The following is a 19,494-nucleotide window of genomic DNA, read 5'->3' as shown; positions in this document are numbered from 1 at the left end:
TGCGTTGAAATTTTGAAGGGGGCGCTGTTGCGCCATTAGGCCACGCCCCCTTTTATTTTTTTTCAAATACGTAATTTTTCGCCACTTGTGAAGTGCTTGCAAAGTTGCACAACTTTTGGAGTACGTTTTGCACCTCAAAAACGCGATTCATTCGGCGGAAGAAGAAGAATAATAATCTTTGCAAATACAATAGGGTCCTCACACACTGTGTGTGCTCGGGCCCTAATTAAAGCTGCAAGCAGCGATGACCGGGCCCTCGTAGCTCTACCCACGTCACAAGGGGCAGCAGCCAATCAGAAGAGGGGGCGGGGCTAGTTAAACCAATTAAGCTGAAGGACTCTTAATCAAGCCATATGACGCCACCCACACGTCTGTACGACAAACGGTTCATGAGATAAAGAGGCACTTCCTGTTTGGCGAAGGGCACTTCCTGTTTGGCGAAGGAAGTGCCGATTAAGGTTAAGGACTCTTAATCAAGTCATATGATGCCACCCATGTGTCTGTACGACAAACGGTTCATGAGATAAAGAGGCACTTCCTGTTTGTCGAAGGGCACTTCCTGTTTGGCAAAGGAAGTGCCAAATATGGTAAAGGATTCTTAACCAAGTCATATGACACCAGCCACGAGTCTGTACGGCGAACGGTTCATGATTTATAGAGGCACTTCCTGTTTGGCGAAGGGCACTTCCTGTTTGGCGAAGGAAGTGCCAAATATGGTTAAGGACTCTTAATCAAGTCTTATGACACCAGCCATGAGTCTGTATGCCAAACGGTTCATGATTTATAGAGGAACTTCCTGTTTGGCGAAGGGCACTTCCTGTTTGGCGAAGGAAGTGCCAAATATGGTTAAGGACTCTTAATCAAGTCATATGACACCAGCTACGAGTCTGTACGACAAACGGTTCAAGATTTATAGAGGCACTTCCTGTTTGGCGAAGGGCACTTCCTGTTTGGCGAAGGAAGTGCCAAATATGCTTAAAGGGGAAGACCACCCATTTTCAATATTGAACTATGTCATTAATATACCTTAGAGGAGTTGTGGAAATAAAATAAAAAAAGTTCCCCCGTTTCTGTGTTGCCTAGAACTGGAGGATTGATTTTGGGGTTTGTATTGTAAAGTACAACTTGATGCCATCACACATTGTACTTGTTTGGTGAAGGGCACTTCCTGTTTGGCGAAGGAAGTGCCAATTGTGGTTAAGGACTCTTAATGAAGTCATATGACGCCGCCAAAGAACTTTTGGTCCATTGACCATTGTCCATTGGTCAATGGACAATGTGGAGTCCACATTGTCCATTGACCTGGACAATGTGGGGTCCACATTGTCCAGGTCAATGTGGACTCCACATTGACCTGGAGCCAGAAAAGACTGTGACAAAAGACTGTGACACAAGTGTCAGACCTGCAACACCACCACCAAGTTCACCTGAGCACACAGTTGTTACAGTCCCACCAGCAACAACTGTTGAACAACCTGGACTCTCGTATCACACCAGGTCTGGTCGGCAAAGTAAACCACCTGTTCGATATGGTTATTAATTAATGAGTGTGTAAAAACATTAAAAAAAATGTATTAAAAAAAGATGTGTTTTAAAAAGAAAAGAAAAAAAAAGAAAATAAATGTAATGGAAAAAAATCTATAAAAAGGGGGATGTCACATATTAGGTGTTGTGCCTCTTGGGCACCCGTAGCTACAGTTCCACTTAACGGTACTGTCGTGCAACTTTCAGCAGATCAGTGTTACCATGATGAATGCTATGCTGCTGTGTACTACGCTGCTTTAAGAGAAGTAAACTCACTGAACTATAAAGTCGTTGTCAAGCCTCGTCAATATACTACAGGCTTTGATGCAAGTTCTGGTGGGTGCTGCTGCAAGTTGTGTTGCTTAAAGTAATGCGCCGTTGTGGTCTCCTCTCAGCTGCAGCTTAGCGGGGGGAAAAAAAGTGAAAAAAGTCGATCGACGCGTCGATTTTCGGCCGCGACGCGTCGATTGGCAAATAATGTGTTGATTAACATCCCTATTTGAGTCATCAGGGTACAGCTTACAGACAAAGTTTGTTGCCACTTTTTTCAGCCTTGGAGATGCTTATGTTGGAGTGTCGGCGAGGGTTACAGATTCCTCCATGAGGGACATGTTGTCATGCCCAGGTTTGTGGCGATGGTATTCAAGGAGATCATTCTAGTAGTCTTTACAGCTTTGAAGGAGATCCAGATTTCCACAGCTGATACTAAACCGGATTCGGCATGCCATCGACCCTCACAGTAGCCCAGATCTTGGCCTTGAGGAGACTAATCGAGGAGGTGAAGAAGAACAACCTTACGGCTGTATTGTGCGTTTGACTCAATACACAGAGGCACAATAGAGACCATGTATGCAGGAACACGGGCCAAGGTGATGACCCCAGGCAACAGTGAGGAGTTTGATCCTGGCTGGGGTACTGCAAGGAGACACCCTAGCCCCCTTCCTCTTTATCATAGTCCTGGATTATGCGCTCAGGAAGGCAGTGGACAAGAGCAGGATCTTGCATGGAGGGCCCTTAATGGCATGGCTAGTGTATGGAACTCCAACCTCCCCCGACAAACCAAACTCAGCTTCTTCTATGCGACGGTAGAGTCTGTTCTCCTATATGGCAGTGAATGCTGGACCTCGCTCTGCAGAAGTCTCTAGACGGGTGCTACACCAGAATGTTACGTGTAGTGCTCAACATCAACAAGAGTTCACATGTCAGCAACAAGAATCTGTATGCTGGAATATTAAGGGTGAGCGATAAAATAGCAGCCAGGAGAATGAGACTTGCAGGACACTGACAAAGACACCAGGAGCTGGCAGCCAGCAAACTGGTGCTGTGGGAACCAACACATGGGCACCGGTCACGAGGACGTCCCACACTAACATATGTGGATGTACTCAAGAAAGACGCAGGAGCGCAAAATTATCTCCTTGAATACCATCGCCACAAACCTGGGCATGACAACATGCAAGGGCATGGCTCTCTTCCATGCATTCACTGGCTCAGACAGCACATCGTCATTCAAATTCAAGGGTAAGCAATCCTGCTGCAAGGTGATGCGCAAAGTGCCATCCCCAAAAAGTGGGCAATGATGTTGATCATGTTCGAATGACACAATTCTCACATAAAACTAGGGACGTCGAAAGGATTCCCCCCCAACTGATGCTTTGGAACAACATCTGAATAGAAGTGTCTTCCAAGCAAGCGCCTGGGCGACAGCACATAACTATGTATCTGCATGAATATGTATTGTAGTACTATGTTCATTCAGGTCCATGATGACCGTCCAAAGTCCCACTGATTATGGGATTAGTCGTCCCATTTGGACCACTCTGCCCCTTGCCAAGGATATATTAAAGTGTGAAGTGTACTTGTAAACGTGCTTGTATGCCAACCTGCACTCGGTGCAGTTGCATGAAAGAAAAGTTGAAATGCACACGTTTGTGCAAATGTACTTATTGTGTGAAATGTACTCATTGTGTGAAATATCATATAATACCATAATATTCAAAACAAATATTTGACTCCAATTGATTCCCCACACGGTATTGACTTGATATAGCAATACAAAAATATATATTACACAGCAATTGTGGGGAAAACTAAGACATTCGTTCAAAAAACACAATTCCGAATTTGGTCATCTATCTATAAATGCGAGAAGTCTCTGCGTGTGTGTTTGTAATCCGCGTAACTCGAGAACCGTTCGTCCCACCGGCTTCAGATTCGGCACGCGCGCTCCCCGCCGCGGCACGGAGTGCAGTGCCGGGCCTCGACCCGACCCGACGCGCGGTTTTCCCTAACCGGCGCGAAACGTTCGGAATCTCCTTATGCGGGGCTGATTGTTGACATCAGGCTGTTCCGGAGGAAATCGGCGCAAAATCGGTCATTGTGACATCACTGCAGTGCCGGGCGCAAGCGCTGACTCATTGTGACATCACTGCAGTGCCGGGCCTTGCCTCGACCCGTCAGATATCTCTGTATATGGGCATAAGACTGAGAACTTGGCATATGGGCAGATACAGAGATCTCCATACAGTATATGGGCATATATAGACAGATATCTCCGTATAAGACTGAAAAGGGACACAGACTGATACAGAGATCTCCATATATGGGCATATGGGCAGATACAGGGGCCTAGACCCGACAGATATCTCCGTATACTGAGAACTCCATATATGGGCATCTTGCCTCGACCCGACAGATATCTCCGTATATGGGCATAAGACTGAGAACTCCATATATGGGCATATGGGCAGAAAAAGGGACACAGACTGATACAGAGATCTCCATATATGGGCATATGGGCAGATACAGGGGCCTAGACCCGACAGATATCTCCGTATACTGAGAACTCCATATATGGGCATCTTGCCTCGACCCGACAGATATCTCCGTATATGGGCATAAGACTGAGAACTCCATATATGGGCATATGGGCAGATACAGAGATCTCCATACAGTATATGGGCATATATAGACAGATATCTCCGTATATAGGCATAAAAGGGACACAAACTGATACAGAGATCTCCATATATGGGCATATGGGCAGATACAGGGGCCTAGACCCGACAGATATCTCCGTATACTGAGAACTCCATATATGGGCATATGGGCAGATACAGAGATCTCCATATATGGGCATATATAGACAGATATCTCCGTATATAGGCATAAAAGGGACACAGACTGATACAGAGATCTCCATATATGGGCATATGGGCAGATACAGGGGCCTAGCCTCGACCCAACAGATATCTCCGTATATGGGCATAAAAGGGACACAGACAGATATATGGGCATAAAAGGGACACAGACTGAGATCTCCATATATGGGCAGATACAGAGATATATAGGCATAAAAGGGACACAGACTGAGATCTCCATATATGGGCAACAGAGATCTCCATATATGGGCATAAAAGATGGACACAGATAGAGTACATATGGGCATATGGGCAAAAAATGGACACAAAAAATGGACGCATATAGACAGATATCCCCGTATATGGGTATAAAAGGGACACAGACAGATACAGAGATCTCCATAAGTCTGACCTCACAAGCTCATATTTGGACCCGGACAACCTATAACTCCATATATGGAGACATCTAGCTGCTGACATCAGTATGACATCACACTGCTGACATCATTATGACATTACATAGTACACAAATGACCATTATATAAGACAGGCCTTATCTACCGAGAGCTCAGATACAAGCAGTATGACATCACACTGCTGACATCATTATGACATTACATAGTACACAAATTACCATTATATAAGACAGGCCTTATCTACCGAGAGCTCAGATACAAGCAGCTTGCATAGACTTCCCACCTCATCGCCGTCCCACCTTTGTTCAGGGTAACATGCCTAAAGGAACAAGAGCCTACCGCAAACGCATGCGTGACAAACTACAACATTTACGGAAATGTGAATCACATCAAGCACGAGACGCACGCTTAGCTGCATGCAATGCACGAACCAAACATGCGTGCCTGGAGGAGACGCCGGACATGCAAGCACAGCGCCAAGCTGCAAATAACGCACGAACCAAACGTGCACGCCTGGAAGAGACGCCGGACATGCAAGCACAGCGCCAAGCTGCAAATAACGCACAAACCAAACGTGCACGCCTGGAGCAGACGTCGGATAGGCAAGCCGAGCGGCAGGCAAGGGACAGCGCGCACCAGCAGGAACTTCACCGTGTACGACTGGAACAAGTGCGCCATGCTAAACGGAATCTAGCACGGTATCAAGATACTGACTTATTTCAAGAGGACGTTGATTCCAGACACACACTGAGCAAAACCTCACTGTTTCTATGTCCCAAATGCTCAGATTGCACAGCCTTGGTATGGAAAGAGGAGAGAAAGGGTTTCTGCTGCAACTCAGGGAAGATTAACCTTACATATGACCCTGAAAATCACAAACCAGGCTCAATCCCACCAAAGCCTCCACAAGCTATTATGGACCTTTTCCTTAATCAGAAATTTGTGGAGCATGCAAGACAGTACAACAATGCACTGTCAATGGCAAGTATCGGTTTACGAGAGATACCTATAAGTGGATTCAATCCTGGCCCACGCATTCAAGGCAAGGTATATCATTACATTTCTTCTCCCCTTGCAGAGCAGGGTCAAACCCCCAAATTTGCTCAGATCTACTTCCACGATCCTGCCCATGAGCTAGAGTACCATCGAGCCCATGCCTCGAACAGCGAGCTCAATGGTTCTTTTTTGGTGACCGCACAACAAGCCATTCGCAACTGCAACCACTACGTAAGGCAGTTCAAGTCAGCTATCGAGTATGTGGCCAATAATGACAGTAGTAATGACCTTCAAATTGTCCTAACAGCTCGGACAAGGCGCAGAGACCTTCATCGTGGAACTATTAACCTTCCATCCTCAGATAGTGACGTGGCTGTCATTGCTCCTGGAGCTACCATGACCGAGCAGTTTGGAAGATTGTCTGTCGCTCTTCATGTCAGAGGAGGAGCAATTCAGACAATCGATGCTATGCATCCCGCATATGATCCATTATCTTATGTACTCCTGCTGCCTTACGGTTCCCAGGGTTACCACACTGAGCTGCCAGGAATCTCACCAACTGCCTTCTATTGCTATCATCTTCAAGTGCGTGACCCAGCTCATCACAACCAGAAGTCCATCAAGGCTGAAAAGTACAACGTTATTGTTGATGCCCTCAACAGTGACGCTGAGGTGTTACCTGGACGCCTGACCATCCTGCCACCTTCAATTTATGGATCTCCACGGTGGTTTGCCAAGCAGTTCCAGGATGCAATGGCATTGGTCCGAGTCAAGGGAAAGCCTGACTACTTTTTGACAATGACATGCAACCAACAGTGGCCAGAAATCAAGGAATCGATTCTTCCAGGTCAGCAACCCTTTCAGAGACCAGACATCATCGCTAGAGTGTTCCACATGAAGACGGAAGGATTACTCGAAGACATCCTCAAGCGTGACATCTTGGGCCACGTGGATGCCTTTGTGATGGTGAAAGAAACGCAAAAGCGCCATCTTCCACATATTCACATGCTCCTGACCATGGCAGCCCGCGACAAGCCCAGGAACTCAACTGATATTGATCGCGTGGTCTCTGCCGAAATTCCTAACAAAGACACAAATCCAGAACTACATCGGATTGTCACAACATGTATGATTCATGGTCCATGTGGACACTTGAACCCTGACAGTCCTTGCATGGCAAACGGGAAATGTACAAAGGACTATCCCAAACCCCTGCGACAGAACACCAGCTTTCCTGAGAACTCCTTTGCTCTCTACAGGAGAAGGAGTGAAGGAGCACCCGGTGCTCCCACCACAAAGAACATTTTTTGCCCTGAAAAGGGCAAAAAAGGCAAAAAAAGAAAAATTCCTGTAGCTGTCAACAATGCATGGGTTGTACCTTACAATCCATACCTCACGCTCCGGTACAATTGCCACATCAACCTCGAAATTGTGTCTACTGTCGCGAGTGTTAAGTACATCTACAAATATATTGAAAAGGGACCAGATCAGTGCCTGGTGAGACTGGACATTCCGGAAGAAGAAAAAGAGGATTTGCGACATGATGAAGTGACACGATACGAACTAGGAAGATACATTACTGCATCCGAGTCATTCTGGCGCATCTATAACTTCCCCATTCAACGCAAACATCCACCTGTCGAGATGCTAGCAATTCATCTGGAGGATGAGCAGATCATCATGTTCAATGACCAGGGTGACGCACAGAATGTGGTGGACTCAGGGGCCCCTGCAACCACACTCACCGCCTTCTTTAATGCCATGACTGAACACCCACATATGCGACATGTTTTGTATCCTGATGTATTTCAACACTTCACTTACAAGAAAAAAGCATTCCACTTGCGGACGAAAAAAATGACTTCTCGGGAAGACCATATGGCTGACACTGTTGGACGACTCCCCATGATTGCCCTCAACCCTCACACTGCTGAGCTGTACTATCTCCGCATCCTACTCTACCGTGTACCTGGCCCAACATGCTTCCAGGACCTCCGACGTGTTGGTGATAGGGTCATGGACACCTATCTGGCAGCCTGCATTGCGCATGGCATTGTTGAAGATGACCAAGAGATAGATTATGTTATGGATGAGGCTGCAAATGTCAATTTTGGCCCAGCACTGCGTGCATTGTTTGCCAACATGCTCATCTTGGTTCTCAGAGGGAACCAATTGAACTTTTGGGAAAGACACAAACGTGTTCTGTGCGAGGATCTCATGCGTGCAGCACGTGTCAATCAGCCAGATGAAAACATTGTGAATCAAGTGCTCCTTGAACTGAAGGACCACGTTGAGAGGCACGGCTTTACGCTCAGCCGTAACTTTGGTCTCCCTGAGCCAGATCCACTAAATGTTCAGCCACACAACTCCCGCATTATCCAGTACGAGACACAGCACGACCAATCAGAGCTTCTGGCTCATATCGCCGAAACAGAGGAACATCTCAATGACGAGCAGCGCGTTGTTGTCGACACAGTAATGGAAAGTGTCGAAAAGGGACTTGGCAAGATGATCGCAGTTGATGCAAGTGGTGGAACTGGGAAAACATTCACATTGTCTTTCATCCTACATAAACTTAGAGCACAAGGCAAAGTAGCTCTGGCAACAGCAGCAAGTGGCATTGCAGCTACCTTGCTGCCTAAAGGAACCACTTTTCATAGCAGGACCAAGTGCCCTCTCATTCTCACCGATGACTCCATGTGCAACATCAGCGAAAACGATGACACTGCAAAACTGATCAGAATGACACATGTCATGGTGGTTGATGAAGTCTCAATGATGGATCGCCGTGCATTGGAAGCAGCAGATCGGACATTCCAGCATCTGCGCAACTCGAAGGATCCATTCGGGGGCATCACAATGGTATTCAGTGGTGACTGGAGACAGATACTTACCGTTGTGCCACATGGTTCACGTCTTGACATAGTGGGGAGGTGTTTGAAGTGGTCCTACCTGTGGGAGAAAGTCAAGATTCTTCGGCTGACTCAAAACATGAGGATCACACACGCTGCTGGAGATGACCATGACGAGAAAGAACGTTTTGCCAAATTCCTGCTGGACCTTGGGGAGGGAAAGCTTCCTGTTAAACCCGAGGAGGGTGAATTTGCTATTGAGCTTGATCAATCGCTCACACTTTCAGGGGAAACACTTGACGACATGGTCAGTTGGGTGTATAAGGACATTCAAAACAACATTGCCAACCCTGAGTGGCTATGTCAGCGTGTCATACTGTGCCCAACCAACGCTGAAGTTGACATGGTCAACGAATACATGACAAAGATGTTTCCAGGAGAGGAGCATGTTTGTTGCAGTGTGGATACAGCAGAGTCTGAGGGTAACTATGTGTTCCCACCTGAGTTGCTAAATACCCTTTGCCCATCTGGTATGCCACCTCATCGCATCACTCTAAAGGTGGGCATGTTGATCATGTTACTTAGAAACTTTGACCAGCACAATGGACACTGCAATGGATCAAGGTACATCATTGATCAGATCCTGCCTCATCTCCTGATTGTAAGATCTGTGGTTGGCGTCAATGCGGGACGCACACTTCTCATTCCACGTATCACCATGTGCCCATCCGAGAACACCTTCCCATTCACCATGCGCCGCCGCCAGTTCCCAATCAGACCCTGCTTCGCCATGACTGTGAATAAGTCTCAGGGCCAGACACTGCACAGAGTTGGGATCTACTGCACTGGAGACTTCTTCAGCCATGGCCAGTTCTATGTGGCAGCCAGCAGGGTTGGCAAAGCAAGCAGGCTGCGTATTCTTGCTCAAGATGAAGAAACAAAAAAAAAGCGCCACTTTCTCAACAATGTTGTCTTTCCTGAGGTCCTGACAATATAAATGTATATCACATTTCAGGTCTTTGGTCTGAAATAGAGATCTCCATAATGGGCATAAAGGGACACAGACAGACAGATACAGTGATCTCCATATATACGGACATAAAAGGGACACAGACCGACAGAGAGATCTCCATATACGGGCATAAAAGGGACTTGGACAGACAACAGGTATAATGGGGTTTGCATTAAAGGGTGGGGCATTCATTCCCTATTTACATCGTTCCCGAGTTGGCCAGGTCGCAAACTCCATATATGGGCATAAATGGGCACAGGCAAACAGATGGTCAAACCAGGTCCTACAGAGATCTCCATATATGGGCAGAAAATGGACGAAGACAGACATATCTCTCCATATATGGGCATAAATGGACACACGCAAACAGATGGTCAAAACGGATCCTATGACAACAGGTATAATGGGGTTTGCATTAAAGGGCGGGGCATTCATTCCCTATTTACATTGTTCCCGAGTTGGCCAGGTCGCCGACTAGACGCTCGGCCGCCCAAAGGGCGGCCGAGCTTCTAGTTTTGTAAATAGGGCAAAATATATATTTTTCTTCAATCTACTGTCTTGACACTCGAACCAAAATTGTTCTATAGACCATAATCTACAAATTGGAAGTGAAAAATAAACTTTAACACAAATTTAAAATGGCTGAGTGTCCAGGCACCCCACAACAGGGGTTCTTTCGGGAGGTTGCCAGATTATTAATGTGTGAAAAAGAAGGCAGCGTGCAAGGCAAAGAGAGTGAGCGTGCGTGCGTGCGTGCGAGAGAGAGAGAGAGAGAGAGAGAGAGAGGCATTCCTTACCAAGGTGCTTAAGTACCAACGTCTTAAAGGATACATTTATTTTTTTACAACAAGGGTTCATATTTTATATTTTTATATATTTTTTTAATGAAAAGACGAGTGTTAAAATGTTTTCATTTACTGCTTTCTATTGTTTTAGCAATTTTAATGATTTTGATTTCAGTGGGTGGGGGCATGCGTAGTTGCTAAGTGGCTAAATATGTATGTTTAGACACAACACGGTAGGGCATGGTAAAGCATAGGTGCTGCCACCATTTTCAAAGTAGTATTGCCATAGTGGGGCAAGTATCTCAGCGGGATACATTTTGGGTCCCGCTCGCCTTCCACCTCACAAAATGTGGTGGAAACACAGCTGCACTTTCTAACCACCTACCGACCAGAGATTCCGTTAGCCGGTATTTACCGGCCATTGGCCGGTTAAATGTTTAATTGGCCGGTAATTATAAAGTCCACCGGCCACCGTGGCCGGCTGGGAAAATGCCTCTTAGGCTATTTTATCATTTAATCTTATTATACACATAATTATTTGTCTAAAGTAGTAAAGCTACAACCGTTAAAACCTATCATAATTTTAAATTTGTATCATGTTCTATGAGTCTGTCTGATGACAGCGGAGCTCACCGCCACTGCTGCTGCTTCATGCTGCGCTGTAGAGGTGGGACGTTCGCGAACGAATCGAGTCTTTTGAACGGCTCTTTGAAATGAACGATAGCATTGTGAGCTTGTAGATCAGCTATTTTCAAATGGCAGATATGTACCTATATATGTCCGAAATAAATGTATATAGGGTTGAAGTTATTTGTAATTATAATCAAAATCTACAAAGTAACTACTAGAATGAGCCAGTCTTTTGAACGGCTTTTTGAAAGGAACGGATCCCAGAGATCCGGCTCACTTCAAAGAGCCATAAATCCCATCTCTAATTAGATCAGTCTATATTCGCTGGTTTACGCGCATTGGAAATATCAGAGCTTCAAGCTCACAACAAGGCGAAACGCGCCGCGCTGTGAGCTTTTATGTCTGCTATTTTAGACACGCATACGGCCTTACGGAGAAGCACACATCACGTTTCACAGCTGACAGTTCCAGCACCTTGTAACAATCAACGTGGGTTTAGTGTTATAATCAGAACAGAACTGGGGTTCCTCCGAGGTAATCTATACCAAGCTGGACCCAGTAGACGATAATAAAAAAGGGACGCGAACTCTGTGGAATCATTGATATTATACAAGCATGCACATGACTTTCTGATCGCATGGATGTGATGCCATTGTGGTCAAAGCAACAGAGGCAAGTCAACCTTCCTTGCACCATCATAACATAACATTAACAAAATAAAACAAATGTTGTGTGTAAAAGGTTTAACCCTTAAGTTCTGTTCGGGTCATTTTGACCCGTTTTACATTTTCATTTGGAAAAAAAAGGTAGAAGTTTACATTTTTTCCACCTGAAACTCACTGGCCTTAAAAATTCTTCTGAGATGAACTTGTAAAAAAAATATTTTTGCACTACACCCATGCTACACCCCCCTCATATTTTTTTAACCTTAAGTGCTGTTCGGGTCATTTTCACCCGGGAAGCACAGATGCACAGAAATACACAGTATTATGCCAAAACACAGACACACAGTCACCCCCACTTCTAACACCCCCCTTCCGAAGCCCCATTCCAAACCTGATTTTCATTGTTTCCTATAAGCATGAGCAATATTGCCCAGTATTAAATAAAGTAGTTTTTTACATGAATTTCAGCTTAATCAGTAAAAACGCCTAGCTCTTTCAGTGTTTAATGTGATATAGCAAAGCAGAAATGCAAACATTTACCATCTATATCACATGAATTGTTTGGTATTGAGTCAAAGACAATGTATCATGATGATTTGTTAAGTTAAAATTTATATTAGTGTTGTTTTTTTTAAACCAAATATCCCCCGGGTCAAAATGACCCGAACAGAACGAAGGTGTAGTGAATCTGAACAGAACTTAAGGGTTAATGAGACGTGAAGCCAAAATCATTTACTATTAACTTATTCATTTGTAGGCCACTGTGTGGCAGGGCGCGCAAACGGTTCGCTTCAGTTGCGCGCCCACTTTAACCTATTCACTTCTTTTTTTGGCAAGCGATACCTCTACATAAGTAGATAGTTAGGATATTATTTTGTTGGAACATATTGCAATTGCATCTGTGGTAAAGAGGAAGGAAACCCAGCGCAAACATAAAATGGTGTAATTATCAGTTGGGTGCACGGTGCACCATGCACATACAGTATCTCATCTGCAAACACGTATGTGACGTTCAATATAATATGGCCGATAAATTAATTGATTGGCCGGTAAAATATAATCCTGCCGGCCAAGGTGGCCGGCCCCAAAAATGCCTAGCGGAAACCCTGCTACCGACTACAAAGACATCAGAGACACATACTTCCTTCCCACATGTTTGCAAACATGACCAGCAACAAAAAACTCCCATATATCCTACCTACTGGGAGAAATACAACAATGTGTGAACATAGCAGCAGGATTTGTGAACTGTTGTGACAAAAGAAAGCTAGAAACACAACCATCCTAAGGACTACAAACCATGGATTGACATCTAGACCTACTACGATTCTAGCACTAACACAGGGCTTGTGAACGGTTTTCAGATATCTGTCAGGTTTGATATCTGAAGCTGTCGCTGACTGGAAATCATGCAGAATGAACAGGATTGTAACCTAGAGCAGAGCACGTTACAGCTAGTTTGATTGTGTAAACAAGTTAATTATAACCTTTATTACTTATTAGCACTTCATAAATGAGGGTGATATTATTATTATCCATCCATCCATCCATCCATCTTCAACCGCTTATCCGGAATCGGGTCGCGGGGGTAACAGTTCCAACTGAGACTTCCAGATTTCCTTATCCTGAGCAACTTCCTCCACTCCCTCAGGGAGTATACCGAGGCGTTCCCAGGCCAGTTTGGAGATATAATCCCTCCATCTGGTCTTTGGTCTGCCACAGGGTATCTCCCAGTGGGACGTGCATCGAGGACCTTCCTAGGAAGGCGCTCGGGGGCATCCGTACTAGATGCCCCAACCACCTAAGCTGACTCCTTTCCAAGTGAAGGAGCAGCGGTTCTACTCCAAGTCTCTCTCGGGTGATTGAAGAGCAGTGGTGGCTAAGTGGTTAATGTCCATGCCTAGGACTCCGGAGGTCCCAGAGGTCGCAGTTACAATTCCCTGCTCCAGCTATCACTGCTCCCCTCCCCCTCGCGCTCCTTGTGGGCAGCACTGGGTTCAGCTGGGTTAAGCTGGAGAACTGAATTTCCCTTGTGGGAGGACGTAGGTAATTCTTCTTCTTCTTCTTCTTCTTCTTCTTCTTCTTCTTCTTCTTCAACTTCTCACCCTATCTCTAAGGGAGATACCAGCCACCCTTCTGAGAAAACTCATTTTGGCCGCTTGTACCCGAGACCTTATACTTTCGTTCATGACCCACACTTCATGACCATAGGTGAGAGTAGGAACGAAGATTGCTTGGAAGACAGAGAGCTTTGCCTTACGGCTCAACTATTTTTTCTTTAACACAGTGCGATTTAGCGACTGCAAAATCACTCCTGCTGCTCCGATTCTCCGGCTGATCTCCTTCTATTATTATTATTATTATTACTATTATTATGTTACAAAGGGAAGCGTTTTGGATCTACACTCTCAATGCAGCATCTGCTGGGGGAGTAAATGACCAACCAAGCCTATCATGTTTTTTTGTGACCTCTAGTTTCACCATAGTTCTTTTGGGGCTCTTATGTGGATTTAATATCCAGAACTAGATTTTCAATATGTGTCAATACTCATATTGACTTTCAGTGTTTATCAGGTTTCATTGTTCTGGTTGACTTTGAGGAAGATGTGCTAAACATCGAGTGCTCCATAAAACTTTATTTGGGTAGTCATTTATGAAGTGCCCAGGTAGTATGTTTTTTGATACAGTTTGTCCTTGTTGAGCACCGACGAGTCCTTTTATCGACTGTTGGCTGCGCAGACTAAGTGCGCAGACATCTCCTTACTTGTATACCTTTATTATAGTCTGTCTGTCTGGGTAAATGGATATCTATTCATATATTGTAGGTCAGGGATTCCCTAGCCTAGATGAGCGGGCACGTTCTAAGGACTAGAAAGGCGGATACAACTTGCGTTCTCCGGTTTCGAATGCAGTCAATGTACTGAATGGGAATTTGTCACGTTTACTCAGACCATTGAATGGTGCTGTAGCTGAGATACTGAGCTACCGATGGGAGCAGTAGCTTCATTGTCATCATTCAATGGGTTGACAAAAGTCGGGGGGGGGATGATTAACCGTTCGAAATAATGATTTGTTGGCTTTAAGTCCAGCGATTTCTGTGTTATTTTACCCTTCAAAGCTGATGTCAGCACCAGGAAGTTGCTGAGAAATTTGCTGAGTGGGCGGGGAGTGAATAGGGTCTATTTATGGTTATAAATATGCACATATATGTAGATACATTATGCAGGCGGCCAATTTCAAATAATATGTCATATAACACATATGATAAATATATATGTTGCATTTATACCAGTAAGTCGCCATCTTTCTTGACCATATATGGATTCTGTTAGTGTGGTTCTCCTAACAGGGCATCATCTGGGATACAATCCCTTTTATGCCCATATATGGAGATCCCTAACATAATCCCTTTTTATTTCCCATATATAGAGATCCCTACTCTGAGTATCTGACATCAATGTGATGTCACCTGTTTAACATTGCAAGGCCCACTTTTGGACACATTTTTATTTTATCAAAACCATTAACCATTGGATCCTATTGTTTAGTATTACAATGCCATTGGCCACGATACGTGTACTGTATATAAATACCCCCCACAGAGGCTGACTTTTCAGAGTCTGGACGAACAACATCTCACTTTTTCACTGAAGCTATTCCTCACACAAACATAAGTAAAATGCCTGTAATAATGTTTGTGGTGATCATTAGAATGTCTAGAACATGTACAAATGTTATTATTGTGAAACATATCCCCAAAATGTAAATTAGAGCATGATTTATTATTTATGGCTATAAAACCGTATTTTTTTAAATAAAACATTATATTTTCCTCTGATTAGGACTCCTACCATTTTTTGAATTTTTGTTTGTCAAGGAGAAATTAATTCAGGCCTTACAGGGTTAAGCCCATATATGGAGATACCTGCTCTGAGTATTTGACATCACTGTAATTGCGACCGAAGGTCACATTATACCATGAGAAATGGCGCAGCTGTCCGTACAGGAAGTGCGTCCGTACAGGAAGTGATGTCACCTCATCAATGATATCAAAGGTGACATCACCTATGTAAAAGTCCATTTATGGGTATCCCTTTTATACCCATACATGAAGATCCCTGATGTCATCGATATACCATATATCACTGGCCAGATGGCAAAGGCATGGCCCATATCTGTGTGGCTGGTTCAGATAGGGATCACCATGTATGGGCATAAAATATATTGGATGTATATGGATACATATTATTATTAATAAAGGATCAAATAAAAAGTCCATTATATGGTCATTCCCAGAAACAAAATCCCTCTTATGCCCATTTATGGAGATTTCTGATGTCATCAATCCCAGGCCCTAACTGGCCCAAGAGCCTGGTTTACTCTGAATTACACCCTACCTTCGCCGAAAACGTTAATATTAAGTCCATATATGAATATGGATATATATTAATACAGGATAAAATAAATATAATGTCCATATACAATATATCCCCTTATGCCCATTTATGGAGATCCCCAGGCATCAAACCCAGGCCCTAACTTGCCAAAGCCCTGCTTGGCTTTACTAATTAACATACTTTTTTATGCCCATATATGGAGATCCCTGTCCCAATGTCATCAATATTAAGGACATATCTGGGAATGCCCATATTTGGTAATGCCCATATACGGGCATGTTTTGACATAACATTGTTGACTATCATGCAGGGTTCTCCATATATAGGTAACTGGTCCGATATACATCACTGGCCATATGGCCAAGAATTGGCGTGACCTCGCCCTTTAGGGTGAGGTTGCATGTCACCCTGAGGCGTCTTACTAGTGTATTTCCTCTCTGTGTGGGGGGTCCGTCAGCTAGGTAGGGAAAAGGTTGGGAACCGCTACTGTAGGTTATGGCTATCCATATACTGTAGGTATACCTTAATTGATCCCTGTGGGAACATTCAAGTGTCATAAATATTGGCAGCAATGTTGATATTTCACTGTTAATCAGCACACATGGACCACAGAAGACACTGCCACTCGATCACATACGTACACATATGCCTATAATGCCTACATTAAAGGACAACTCCGCCCTAAATAACTTCTAGGCTCATTTTCCTACTTATATTGATCCAAAAAGACTGTCCATGGGGTCTATTAGGCAGAAATGCCCTTTAGGCCAGTCAATCTAAGCTAAAAAAGGGCCTGACCCAAAAGAAATTGCAATAGTAATGGTTCAAGGTTTTTTATGATCCTTAGGGTCATCCAAATAACATATTAAAAGTTGTGAATTATATATTTAGTGGATCAAGGTAAATTCAGAGGGTTCAAGTTTGGGTCCATTCACTTACTACACAGGAAAAAAAAAGACCCCCAAAAAATCTTCTTTAAGTAGCATGTGTGGGGTCTAACTAGGGGTTTTTCATGATTCTGAATCCATTGCAAGCATTTGTTTTGCACAGAAAACATTCCTTGGACTTAAAACGGACCCATAGAACTATGGTTTAGTGATGAGTCATCACTTTTCTGGGGTCAGCTCCGTTTTGTGGTGTCCTTTTTTAACCCGACGAATGTTTTTTTTGCAAAACGAATGCTTGCGATGGATTCAGGACCATGAAAAACACCTAGTTAGACCCCTCACATGCTACTTAAAGAAGATTTTTGGGGGGTCTTTTTTTCCTGTATAGTAAGTGAATGGACCCAAACTTGAACCCCCTAAATTTACCTTGATCCACTAAATATATAATTCACAACTTTTAATATGTTATTTGGATGACCCTAAGGATCATAAAAAACCTTGAACCATTACTATTGCAATTTCTTTTGGGTCAAACCTTAGATTGACTAGCCTACTTGTTGTCCAGTTTCCCCAGCAGTACCCAGCAGTTCTCATAGCATAGAGTGGAGCCTATAAGCCTATCGCTTTTACACTATTTGTTGTGGTCAAAAAGTGTTTTTTATTTTTCATGAATGTGTTACTAGTTGTCATAACAAACACATCCATATCATCGTTGTCCCACACAAGCCATCACACTCTGCTAAACAGATGTTATGCATTGATGTGTTTTGCCAAGTCCCAGAAAAGATGTCCTGTGATTGGCCAGTGCAGTTACCCCAAAACATTATTTATGAGATTGTGGTGGCTAGTGTGGGACAACCAAGGCATGGATGTGTTTGTAATGACAACTAGTAACACATTCATGAAAAAGAAAATCACTTTTGACCACAACAAATAGTGTAAAAGCGATAGGCTTATGGGCTCCACTCTATGCTATGAGAGCTGCTGGGTTCTGCTGGGGTCAGTCTTTTGGGATCAATATAAGTAGGAAAATGAGCCTAGAAGTGATTTAGGGAGGAGTTGTCCTTTAACACCTTGATTGAAGTAAATAGACTTGACTTACTCAGTAAATAGAATTACTTGAAATGCTGTAACAGTGATGATAATCTTCAAATCATAGAAGTTTAGAATATAAGTTTAGTTAAAATGTATTTATTCTTTGTGCTTCAGGATGTATGAGTGGTCCTACGAGTTTGGACGATGTGTCCTATGTATCGACTACATGGTCTTCACACTCCGTCTCATTCAAAACTTCACTGTAGATAAACACATGGGACCAACAATCGTCATTGTTTATGTTGGCAAGATGGTAAGATATAAGACAAATATTAAAGTTAATTTATCACGCTGTGACGGTTGCATTGGTCACTGATATTATAATGAACAGAGGGAGAGGTCACAGACAGACTAAATAAACACTAAATGTCTTGTTTCAGATGGACGATGTCTTCTCATTCCTCTTACTCCTGGCTGTGTGGATAGTGGCATATGGAGTAGCCACTCAGGGGCTGCTGTATCCATACGATTCCGACCTAGTTCGTATTTTCCGTCGAGTGTTCTACAGACCTTACATGCACATCTTTGGAGAGTTGAATCTTGAGGAAATAGATGGTGCGTATGTGCGTGCGTGTGTGTGCGTGCGTGCGTGCGTGCGTGCGTGCGTGCGTGCGTGCGTGCGTGTGCGCGCGCGCGCGCGTGCGTGTGCATGCATGTGCGCGCACATGCGTGCATGTGTATTCTTCACAAAATGTGCTTGGTTACCATAGCTTTATAGCATTGGCTACTGTCACAATATAGGAATGTAACTTGATAACTACATTTTGTTTTAACTATATACTGTATATTATATCACTTAGAATACCTTAAAATGCCATCGCCCATTATTAACTGTGTAAATGTGTATGTGTGTATGTGCAAATCTCAATTTCAGTTTGAAGCTGACAGTTGATAATGTATTATAGTGTGGGTAATAATAATAAGGGGGGTAATAATCATAGTCGTGTACACTGTAGGGAGCTACAATGGAAAAAACTATGGCTCGTGGACCAACCGGTGACTTTGTACACGACTTCGTACATTTCCCATAGATTCTATGGGACTTGACCACTTGCTCCTGCCCTTCGTGTACACGGTCTGTGCCGTCTATAGTTT

General features: G+C 43.9%; 1 protein-coding gene across 1 annotated transcript in view; it reads left to right on the top strand.

The window, feature by feature from the left end:
• Window positions 1-19,278, top strand: part of LOC308289420 (transient receptor potential cation channel subfamily M member 5-like) — a gene marked incomplete at both ends in the record, with an annotated part of 368,042 nt that extends 348,764 nt beyond the window's left edge. Inside the window, 3 exons of the mRNA XM_080731110.1 lie at window positions 18,514-18,652; window positions 18,780-18,954; window positions 19,274-19,278. Coding sequence (XP_080587236.1) covers window positions 18,514-18,652; window positions 18,780-18,954; window positions 19,274-19,278 — 319 coding nt within the window. The remainder of the gene's footprint in view (window positions 1-18,513; window positions 18,653-18,779; window positions 18,955-19,273) is intronic.
• Between the last annotated feature and the right edge of the window lie 216 nt (window positions 19,279-19,494).

This window comes from Nannobrachium achirus (assembly GCF_963921795.1).
Source record: "Nannobrachium achirus genome assembly, chromosome: 8".
In the NCBI taxonomy this organism is placed as follows: Eukaryota; Metazoa; Chordata; class Actinopteri; order Myctophiformes; family Myctophidae; genus Nannobrachium; species Nannobrachium achirus.
Note: the sequence above shows the minus strand (reverse complement) of the source record. Positions and strands in the feature narration are given on the sequence as shown.